At 36.4% G+C, this 12,354-nt stretch overlaps 1 protein-coding gene across 13 annotated transcripts in view; it reads right to left on the reverse strand.

Annotated features, from left to right (window-relative positions):
• Positions 1-12,354, reverse strand: part of NRXN1 (neurexin 1) — a 916,310-nt gene that overhangs the window by 251,259 nt on the left and 652,697 nt on the right. For all 13 annotated transcript variants that reach the window (XM_087823555.1, XM_087823549.1, XM_087823546.1 and 10 more), the window contains one exon: positions 1,339-1,520. In XM_087823555.1, coding sequence (XP_087679681.1) covers positions 1,339-1,520 — 182 coding nt within the window. The remainder of the gene's footprint in view (positions 1-1,338; positions 1,521-12,354) is intronic.

Here is a 12,354-nt window from a genome sequence, read left to right on the forward strand (position 1 = left end):
AACTAAGATTAAGAAAATAAAACAAACTCATAGACACAAAGAACAAACTGATGGTTGCCAAACTGATGGTTGCCAAAGAACAAACTGATGGATTGGGGACTGGGTGAAAAGGTGAAAGGGTTAAGAAGTACAATAAATAAAATGTTGAAAACTAAGGCCCTGCAGAAGCCTGTGATAACATATTTTGGTGTTTGGTGATTTTCCTAATCATTTTAGATGAATGCCCGAAGGTTAGTTTCTAACAGGAAAGAGCATGTTGACCTAATCAAACATCCTTTGAGGCACAGGTACTAGTAAAAGGAGAATTTAGAGGGATAGACAAAAACAAAACAAAACAAATTTACATAATCCCATGAGGCAGAGGGATAAACTATACCTCAAGGATTAAAAGGGAGATGAAGAGTTTTCTATGCTTCTGGAACTTTCCAGAAGATAGACTTTAGAACAGAACTGTAATGATAAGAAACCTCTGCAGTTTTTAAACATGTGACACATTTTCTTATGGTTCTTCCTTTGATATATCAGTAAAATATTAACATCTCTAAACAATGAAAGCCTGCATGTGCTTCTTTGCAAATATTGCAAGGAAGTGACGAGATGAAGAGCTGCAACCATATAAATTGGTAACAACGCAGAGATGTAGGGAAGGGCTGCTAAGCTATAGTCAGTTATGGCAACTTTAAAAGGTAAAGAAAGCTTTTTATTTATAAACTGTTATTTGCTATCTACTACGTACGTGCTGACTAAATTCTTAGGGGAGGCTTAGAGTTTGGAGAAAAAAAGAATAGTCCCAGGATATAAATGGCAAGAATCCATTGTATTTTCTTGATTCTTATGATTCAAAGTGAGTATAAGATGACATGGAGACAATGTTTTTGCCATTTTCTTTCATAGCCCCAAATATCCTTAAAGTTTCCTTTACTCCCATCCATAGCATGTCTGAAAAGACATAAGGGTGCTGGGTCCAGCTCTTTTGATGTCACCAGTATCACAACACTCTGCTTCCAGCCAGATGAAATAGCATCTACAGGGCGATAACTTATTTTACTAATTTGTCAGGTCCGCCTAAAGTCACTAAAAACACAGCAAAAATAAATCTTTGTGAACAGTGAATTGAGAGGAATTTACACTTAAAACAAAAACACAATATTTTCTATTACAAAGAACATTTTTAACAATTGTAGTAATAGATCTTATTACTTCTAGAGTGTATGTATATTTTCTGTACCCAACTACCAGTTGCTGAGGGAAAAAATGTCCAAGAGACCTAATTATAAGTTACTTACAAAAAACGAACAGTAAAAAGCAAAAGCTGAACCTTATTTTAAAAGTACTTACTATATGCAGCTCTAGGTAGTCCCCCAGGCCAGAAGAACTGTCCACTCGCACCAGTACGGCTTCTTTCTGAACAGTGCTAAACCCAATGGCCAGTCTGTCTGCTCGCGTGCTTGGCCGGTCGTTAGGAGGCCACTTATACGTGATTTGTCCACCACCTTTGCTAAAGATATACGTTGTCCCAGCTGGAAAACAAAACAAAACAAATCACAAAACCAATTAGTCCAAATCTGTGAAGTGTGGACTTCCCCTGTCTGTTATGTTGACATATCAGTAAAATGTTAAATTTATACTATGGCCAAATTTTTTAAAAATTGGCAAAGCAAATAACATATTGCAACCACACATTCTCAAGGAAGACAAAAGAGTTGCTTTTTTTTTTTTTTAAGGAAATATCAAAGCAGCTCAGTTTTTAATACACTCATTAAATCTCCCAGCAGGTGTTTCAGGACAAACTGGAGATTCCTGCCTTTTCCATGGAGTTGGACAAGCATAGAATGTAATGGGGTTTTATTTCCTCCTGCCAGTTTTTAAGAAATAGTTTAGTAGGAAACACTGACTTTGGATGCTTCCGAAAGAAGCACAACCATATATCAACTTGTTTTTGAAACAAGGGCCGCATGCAGATGTGGGGGTCACACAGCACAGTGCAGCAAAGCCGCAGCAAAGACACTACAGATCAAATTCATGGGGAACGGGTCTGTTCACATGTGACAGATGGTAACTAATGGATGAACGGCCATCAGCCCCAGCAGTTATGTCAAGAAAATACAGATAATAGATTCCATCCATAGAAGTCAAGTCTTATTTAACAAGCAACTTCTAGGGGCTGTCACAGTACCGAGCATCGTGGAAAGACCCCTTCTTTTCCCCCCAGCGTGAATATAAGTCTCACAGCACTAAGAATAAAGTCATCATCACCTTTGGTAAGTGTTCCAATTTTTGCTTTATGGTGGCGATGTCAGTAAATTATCATCTTACTTTAAAAAGAGTTTTGTTTTCAAACAGGTTCGCTAAGCACCCAATGCATTAAAATATTTTATCATTGCTGCCCTGGGATCTATTTCACTGGGTGCAATAAAATGAATTCTTTCAGCCAGAATATTTGGAAGAGACGTGCAAAGACGGAAATAATGGAGAGGAGATCTTCCTCCACACTGAAGGGGACGACAGAAATATTTATTTAGTTATCACAGGAACAAAATTTAGGGTACAATTGGTAGAGGAGAGTGTGGCCTTCCCAGAACAAAGACTGCAGCTATGTATTTATTGTGTACCTACTATGTGCTGAACACAGTAAGAAAAGCAATGAGTGTTAAAATTTAGCCCACAAAGCATCTTATGTTTATGGAAAAATAGCTTCTACCAAGAGTAAGGCTTATGTGTAAAAGTTGTATGTACAGAGGTATGTTTTCAAGATATCTACCCATCAAATTTCTATGATTACCAAATTTACCACTTAAATGAAGATGACAATACCACATTCATGTACATTTAATTAAATAGCTAATAATGTCAACTTTTTTCCCTTTATTGTATTTTGGAGCCAACTTTCCTCTGTGTTCTGTCTGACCTACAGCATAGACCCTTGAGAAACTCCAAAGCATTTTGCAATATGCATGTTTTTGCCTGATTGCTTTAAAAGGCCTTGGTACCTAGACCTGACCCCAGAAGCGTGTCAGGATAATATTGAATATAAAAGTGATAAAACAGAAATTTGTGAAAATGCAATGGTAGACTGTGCGTGTCTCCATTAAATGTTTTGGATATTAATGAACAAATATAGTTTATCTCTCTCATATGAGAATAGGTAAGTTATATTTCAAAGACACTAGTCCAAGTGCAAAGAAAATTCAAAATATACGGAATTGAGTAGCAGAAACACTGCTCAAGGCCAGAGCCTTCAGGACCATTACTGTTCGGCATCATCGGAAGCTTGTTCATCAGGATATTAATAAGCAAGCACTATTTGATAAATATTTTTCTGCCTGGTAATTTGTGCTGATGATAAAGTATTAAATGTTTCAGTAAAGCCTGCATCAATAAAAATAAAACAAGAACATTTAAACGTGGAAAGTTCTCTAAAACGAACATGCAGTAGTGGCCTCAGTGCTGGTACATAACTTTGTTTTCTTTTTTAAATTAAATTGTTCTCTAATGACTATGTATTTCATGTAAATTAAGAAAAATATTCAAAACCAGAGATACTACTTGACAATATAAAACATATCTGAGAACCTAGATGTTTTCTAGACTCACACAAGTAAGGCAGTGTTGTAAAGCAACAAGTATTTTACATTATGTGGTGATTTTTTAACATTAAAAATCCCTTGCAGCCCGGCCAGGCGTGGCTCAGCGGTTGACCGTCGACCTAGGATCCAGGCGATCGGGGTTCGATTCCTGGTCAGGGCACATGCCCAGGTTGGGGGTTGGCAGCCGATCGGTGACTCTCTCATCATTGATGTTTCTATCTCTCTCTGTCCCTCTCCTTTCCTCTCTCTGAAATCAATAAAGATAAATATTTTTTTTTAAAAATCCCTTTCATAACAATTTTTCATTTCTTCTCTACTTCTGCATGGAAAGTAGGGCAGTGTCACTCCCATGTTATATTTGAGGAACTTTAGTCATAGTATTGACTTGCTACCTATGTTACAAGCTTTGTTACATGGCAAAGCTGGTAGGAAACCTAGTATCCAGGGTCTGACTCCTGTGTGTGTTTTTCTATTACAGAAATGTTTCCGTTATCATAACAAGACAGTAAAAAAAAAAAAAAAAAGTTAATTGGATGTGTCAGTCTGAATTTATTAAGGCCAACTGTTAACATATTCGAATGTCTCATATCCATAAAGTGACATTTGCACCTCATGATCATATACTGTCCTTTCACCTCACAAGACTTTCAGAAAAAGAAAAAATCACATGTAAATGTGAAATGACGGGACATTTAATATATGTAGATTAACATTTGGTTTAGGGTACTCTTCCCAAACTTATGGAACTATGAAAGTTTCTAGCTGCTCAGTTATAGGACTTGAGGATGATAATTTAATGGTTTATATTTTCAACAAGATAAATGTCACAGTACAAATATCATTACTCAGGATTTGATTTCCTCCCATATTTCAACCGTGTCCAGTAAGTGTTACAACTGGGCACCTAGCATGCTATTAGCTAATCTCTCCTCCTTACAATGACTTTCTAATTCTTTCGGTTTCACCCAAACAAAGCAAAAGCAATTGTGATACCATGTGCCAAACAATGCAATTATTTCTAGTGTTCTTTTTCTCCAAATATATCTGAAAAGCAATCCCTCTTCCTTTTCTATTCTGTATGCACAATGATACACTGAACTGTACTCATCCACACAGTTCCATAAAGGCAAAGAAATTAGATGTCCAGCCACGGCACAGTTCTCTTCTACTGACCTCTATAAGCATCTTCTTTTCTTTTTTTTAAAAATCACTTTGCATCAAACTCTACAAAATCTCTATGTCCTTAAAAAGCCCTCCTTCCATCAAGATAGAAAAGTGCCATATATTCTATTTTGGTAACCTTGAGAATACAAGAGCACTACAACAATATAATATAGTGGGTCGGATAACTAAACTTTCCAAATCTGCATCCTATAAATTGCTTTTTTCTGCACCAAGGACGTGATGTACTTACTGAAGCAGAATAATTAAGACATTAAGAATGTAAACTCTGGACTCGGGCATACCTGGGTTCAAATTCCACAGGTATCATTTACTAGCTACATGATCTTGACGGAGCTATTTATTCCCTCTTAAGTCTTCTGTTCCCTATATGAAGAAAATGGGCATAATAACACTATTATCTCCTAGAGTTTCTATCGGGATTAGCTGAGATATCGCACAGTAACACTCTAGTCCCATTCTTGGAGCGTAGTAAATGCCCAGCACATTTTAGAGAAAATAGATGATGTGTTTCTGTGTATGTCTGCGGTGAAAATTAGAAAATAACTAACATTGCAGCACTGTTGCTTTATTTTAATATAAGAACCTTTAGGAAAGTTTAATTCATTTCAAAGTTGTGTTCAAACCAAAGGCCTTTTAAGAACTGACTTTCCTACACCCCAGTTTTTATTAACCTTTTCAGCATTTCATTCCCTGGATTAGCACTTTTTCACATAAACCCATTGTATCATTATTTCCATTCACTACTAGTTGACAAGGGGAAGGGTATTAAATTGCATCAAATGGGAGCTTCCGTGAGAAAAAGAATTTGTTTATCACTATAAAGCACCTAGGATGGGCAGAATTATGGCATGATGCAAGAAACTCACTGTGACCATTAAATAAAGAAGTGAGTCTACACGAAATAAATGGCAATCTAGCTTCATTTTAAAAATTTCATTTTTATAGAGACACGTTTTATTTTATTTTCTAAGTGAACTTGATGTGCAGCAACAGTACATCTTAATCAGTTACAGCATTTTATCGACATGGAGGAACGTGTCACTGTCATTATTTATGCATGTTTCCCTATGGCAAGCACTAACACTTCAGTGCCATGGCTACTAATGGATTTACTGCAAATTAACCTTGACATCCATCACATCACTGAATGTATGGGTGACTCAGAGTTAAAGTGGTTTTCAGCAATCTCCACATCTAAGTAGTGCAGCAAGTCTATTCCTCACTCCAAATTGATTAACAAAGCTGGCTCCATCAAATGCAAACTCAACAGTGTCAACGCACTTTACACTGCAAAAATGTTTGTAAGAAACTACACATGGCCATTTCTTTCTAAGGTGTAAGCTGCCTGTAATGTTATAATAAGAAATATTTTTAGACTTTATTTAACATATATTTACATAAAGGGCTCTTTTCCCGCCTTCTCTTTCTTGCCAACCTCCTCCTCCTGAAATGTGCTCACTTCAGCTTTATATTGCCCCAAATGGATTGAGCCTTTCTGAAAAAAGAAAACCAATAAGCACGTACAGGTATGCTTGATTATTGGTTGCTCTGGATCCTTGCTACATGAACAATAATATAATTAACTTCTGAATAGATTAGCTTCTAACTCATAACATAAGCATATGAATAAAAGGTTCTTTTCTGAAAGCCTATAATTCTTCAAATGCCATTGTGTAGCCAACATGAAACATTTAGGCCATTATGATTCTATTAAGTGTAACAGGGATATAACACCTTTTCCAGTGAAAGTCTGCCCGGCAGTCAGACAGAATTAAAAGTAAAACAATTATAAATAAGGGGAACTATTATTCTTTCTACAACTTTGTCAAGAAGCTGTTGTTAAATTTAAAATTTCTGAACAACTTTTACCCATGTGGAAGTATTCTTTTGAGTAGAGCTCATTAAAAGCGAAAACAATGAGAAGGCCACCTTGTATGTTTTAGACTATGTAAAATGTCTAAGCTAGTGACACTTAAAAAAAAAAGAAGAAATCTTAATCCTATGTGTACACTAGAGCAACAGTTTATTGTCTTTGTCTGTTTCTGTAAAATTTGTGTGAGACCACAAAGTATTATTTCATGAAACTTAGCACAAATTTTCCTAATTTTAAAATTTCACATATGAGCACTAAAAACTCAGGAAAGTGGGCATTTTAAGAGGAGAGATTAATGGAATCAGAGTAATAGGAGTTCCTAAGGCAACCATCAATGGTTACTGTGCTTCTAAGGGTGGAGAAATAGTAGAAAAAAGAAAGGGGGAAAAAAAGACTATATGTGTATCACAATTTAAGACTCCTGACGGAAGATGCAGGCTTGTTGGAATGGACAAATGCATTGCAACGAGCTGCAGGAACTGGAAATGAGACAGGGTTTTCACCCGTCAACTTTGCGAAATAGAGCAGGCAGGTCCTCAACAAAACAAACAGGGCGAGAAGCATGGCATGCCTCTGACATGGCTCAGAAACTGACCCCACAGTGAGACAGACCAGAGGAAAGAAGCTCAGGAAGAGCCGGGATGATTCCCAAATAATGAAAGCCTTATCGAAGTAGCTCAGCATGATATTCATGAAAGAAGGAACAATGGGAGGTTTTCCATTGTTGGCAAGTCGCATGTTAGATCGGAAACCTAGACTCTTAGGAATTAAGAAAATGTAGCAAATTAAAAACAACAACAACAATTTGTTGGTTATTTATAACATTAAATGTAAACTGAGAAAAGTGGGAAATGTCAAAATTAGGGGCCCTCTGTTTCCGTGCACTGGAGTTTCCTGGGAGGGACCCTGTGTAGAGTCCATGCATATGTGCTTTTTATTCTATTAAACACGAACCATGACCTCAGTTCAAGTTCTTTCTTAAAAATTCTTGAACCCCATGCAAATCAGACATGTTAGACTCCCAGGGTCCACGAGGTCTCACTAGGCATGAACAATGAATGTCTCCCAAACCTTCAATGGGATCAAAGGAGGTTGAACCACTCAGTAAACCTGGGAGGCATAGAAGCAGAGAAGTCCTCTCCACTAAGCCAGCCTGTACAAGATCCAGCTCTTTCCCAGCCAAGACACCATTTTAAAATAAAAAAGTGGTGTGTGCTTATTCAATAAGAAATTTTAATTAAAATACAACTATCAAGAAAATGGAACAGCAAAAAGCTATCATGATTCCTATGAAGTCAGGAATCATTTCTCTCAAAGACAATTTCAATAGTAATTATGAACTTCAATGAGAAAGTAAGAAAATTTTGCCTTTGCCTATTGGCCCAAAACTTTTCTCTAGTAAAAATCTTTTTTCTAATAAATATTCTATATTTTTCTAGTGTACGTTCTATAATAAAAAAAAAAAAATCCTACATTTTTATGATTTTGGAAAGAATAATACAGTCATAAATGGATCACGTATATTTTTCATTTTGATATCTGACATTTTCATATTTTGACACTTATGGAAAGAATATGCTACCTGGAAAAAAGTATCAATTATTTTGAAAACAAGTACGCTCCCTTTAATAACTGCACTCATTCTTTAGAAAGTACGTGGAGTCATGGCTAACCAACCTTGTCCCTATCTTGGACATTCGGTCAGGAATACCACAAATAGCACCCAGACTGTGTGGTGTGGGGAGGCTCAAGCTTCTGCTATGACACTTAGCAGAAGTGATTCATTCACATTCTGACATTTTCAGAGTCTCGCCTGAATCTTTCAAAGGTGTGAGGCCTTTGCAGGCATCTGCCGGAGAAGCCATCCATGCCCTTGGCTCATTCTGAGGCTTCGAATTTGCTGAACAGAAGACAGATCTTTATTTTTAACACCACAGTCACTTTTATTCTACACCTCAAAGGCCCTATAACTTTTGGGCAGTGATAGCGCTTCCTGCCCTTAACAGTGGGATGAAATCCTGAACACAAAATTGTACGTGGTTCTTCTGAACTATCTGCATCACATACTTAAAATAAACAAAGGCCACCACACGCAAACAATACAATTCATGATCACTTTAGGTGGAAAGCTGAAGTTTTGCTTACGTTGGCTTTCTGACCTTAGTTCCTTTTATTTAACATCTTCCAGCCTATCTGCTACATTTAAGTCTTTTGCTCCCTGACCAGGCCCCGACTGAAACTATTTGCTGGTGATTTGGGACTGGAACTGGATAGAATATTAGCTTCTGGCTCAGAAGGCACATCCAGCTACGTGAGTCCCGAGGGGAACACACGTTTTCCTCCCTGTGACTCCTGCTCTTGCTGGTTTAGGCTCCTCTGCCGCACACCCGGCTTCCTTCTCAGTCCTTCCCACACTCCTCCCAGCCACCGTGGATTCTCTCCCTCTCTCTCCACAGAACTTCTTTCTAACTTGCAGACTCTTATGTAATATATCAGATGTCTTTTATTGGAATTTCCATCTTAAATGTATGCCTACTGAAGAAAGTAGAAGATTTAAATTTTGGTATCTTCAGGAGACTCATGTGCTTATATTTATTTATTAATCATGAACAAAAGCCTAATATATTCCTTGCATTAAGTCAGGAATATTAATTCAATAATGAATAGCATACGGCTCTTGATTCTCAGACGCGTGTAACAAATTTCATGCCAACATCCATTAGCAAAATGAAATACCTGTCTGTAGTTTTATAAGAAATTTGAAGAATTTCATGAAATACAATGAAAGATGAGGGAAGAGATAGCCTAGAAGACTCGGATCATGAACAGTATTCTCCATTTCATTACATCAGAGGGAAGAACGGCTGTGATGAAGGTCATGAGACTCTCCAAGCAGGTAATAGTGAACATAAGAGTCAGTGCCTATTCCTACAGTTTGCTGGAATAATATACCCCAAAGATATCCATATTTTATAGGGAACAGCAGGATATAGCCTGCTAGTCCTTAGGCTTTAAGAATTTATTAATCATCAGAAAAACCCAGGAGACGGCACTGTAACCAGGTGATCGAAATGAACACCCTCAGAAATGAAACATATCAAATCCAGGTCCTCCAAATGTGATGTGCTGAGAAGGAGGCACAACATCATTTCTGCACTGTTTTTGCCAAAAATGCACAGCCTCAGTCTAATCATAAGAAAATATCCAAGAAACTCAAACTGTGGACATTCTACAAAATAACTGGTAGCATTCTTCAAAAGAGTCAAGATTAAGAACAACAGAAAAAGACTGAAGAACTGTCCCAAATTGGAGGGGACCAAGAAGACATGACAACTAGATGCAATGTGAGATCTTGGTTTAGATCTTGAACCACAGGAAAGACCATTATTGGGACAATTGATTTTTTAAGTGAGGTCTTTAATTAACAACATTGTATCATTGTTTATTTCTGGTTTCAATCATTGTACTATGGTTATATAAGATGTTAACTTTGGCGGAGGTAGCTGAAAGGATAAGGGAAGTCTGTGTTTAACTTCTGCAACATTTTTATAAATCTAAAATGATTTCAAAACAATTTTTCAAAAAGAATGTATCAATCATGAAAAGCAATTTAGAATTTGAATACGATTGTTGATGGTGGGCTTCTATGCAACCAAGGAAGCTTGAAAAATCCCTAGCTCTTGAAATGAAGTGTAGTTGGAGATTTGGTTTGGCTGTGAGAACTGGAGAGCATCTGGAGTAGGTAAAAGACTTAAAGTTTTTTCTGCGTATAAGAAATTTGCTTAAAACATAGCTCATTGTAAGCAAAACATAATTAAGCCTTTAAAGTAAAGATATCTTAAAAGTTCAGATTAAAATAAAAATTGCCTAAGTAGAGCAGTCAAATCTGAGATCAGTTCACTCAGTAGACCAAGTACTCATTCATCCATTTATCCATCCATTTATCAGGGTGGACCATGGCAGAAAACACTGAAATTCTTATGAAATAGTTTCCAGCCCTAAAATCATGTAGGGAAGTAGCCTTGAGATGAAACTCACTTGTCCAACCTTGTGATTTCAACTGACTCAAATTACTGTGAACTAATTCCCTTCATGAGTTTGAAATCTAAAAGGGACACTACTGTCATGGAGAGGCAAAAAAAAAAAAAAAATAGTACAGATGCTAACATATGCTTTTCTAATATATTACTGATATTTGCATGTGTGAAATTTTATATATATGGTTGATGTGATGGAAGAGATGAGTCAAAAGACAGGGAATTGTGGTCATTATAGATGGAAAATTTGTATCTCTTTTAACATAGTAAGAAAAAGAATTCAGTGTGAAATTAAAAGTTTCTTGAAAGATTGAAAACCAGATGGTCTTAGCGAAGTGGTAGGGAAAGATTCTAACTCAAAATAAAGAGCTGGGATTTTTGACAAAAGTAGACAAAACACAATGCTGAGACAATAGCAAAATAATATGGTAAGAGAAAGAGAATTCAAAGGCAGCACAACAGACAGCATCATTCAAGAATAAAAACATCTGTACACTCAATACAAATTAATTAAGCATGTATATGTATAAAGCACCTCACTAGGCCGTAGAGACCACAGAAAGGAACATGTCAGAGGTAGAGAATGTAGCTTTTCAACACAGATCACTACCCATTAATCGAACATCAATTCTTGAGTTTCTGTATTTCCATTCTTATAGCCATTGATCATATTGTATCACCTTCAATTTTAAATGTTGGATTGAACACACATCCCTACTTATCTGATAACTTCCTGTCCCTTCTTAACTTATATCTACCTTACACACTAACATCAGATTGTTTTTTTAAAAGAGTGTTTGTAATCACTCCTCTTATTAAAAACCTTCAATGATTAAACCACTCTCTACCAAATTAAGTGAAAAATCCTTATGGTATCTTTGAATGTCCTCCAAACAAATCAACCCTCTATTTCAGCCAAATTGCAGAACTCACTTTGTCTCCTGAAATATCCCAAACTCTTTTTAATATGGTTCTGGAAAATAAGAGCAGGTGTATTCTGTGGGAAGACTTTTCGTGAGAACAGTCACAGAGGCACAAAATGGGTTCCACAAATAAGAAGTAGATCCACTTATATGAATAAAGAAGCTGATTCATTTTAAGTACCCCTTTTTCTGATCTCTTTGTCTCCTCAATTAAATCTGTAGATAAACACAGACTACAAATCATATAATAGAAAATAGGACAGTTCAAGGCCAGTGTCAAAAGGAGATTAGATCAGTTCCGGTATCTTGGTATATTCATAATTCCATCAAACGCAAATTTCTTTTAACAAAGAGTCATATAACTTCACAAATGTAGAAAAAAATGTGATATTACTGTCATAAGAGAGAAAATGTATTTAATAAGAACTGTTTTGGTGATATTTGCTACTTATCACAAATGTGCTCATTCCCTCTTTCTCAGAGAAGAAACCCCTTCTAATTTCAGTCCTGTTCCAAGCTTAGTAGAAAAAGTAACTTTAACAGCAACCTAAATTCAAATAAAGTATATGTTCCTTTGGTTTGTTTATTTATTCTTTATCTTAGACTCTCTGAAACAGCTTATGAAGATAACAATTAGAAAAAAATGCAGCCAATTGAGAGAAATATCAATCCACATACTTTCACAATAAAAGTTACAAGAAGCAAAATCCTGGGAAGATAGATCACTTACTTTGACAAGCAACTGTGGG

The sequence above is a fragment of the Miniopterus natalensis genome, chromosome 13 (assembly GCF_054644295.1).
Source record: "Miniopterus natalensis isolate mMinNat1 chromosome 13, mMinNat1.hap1, whole genome shotgun sequence".
Lineage (NCBI taxonomy): Eukaryota > Metazoa > Chordata > Mammalia > Chiroptera > Miniopteridae > Miniopterus > Miniopterus natalensis.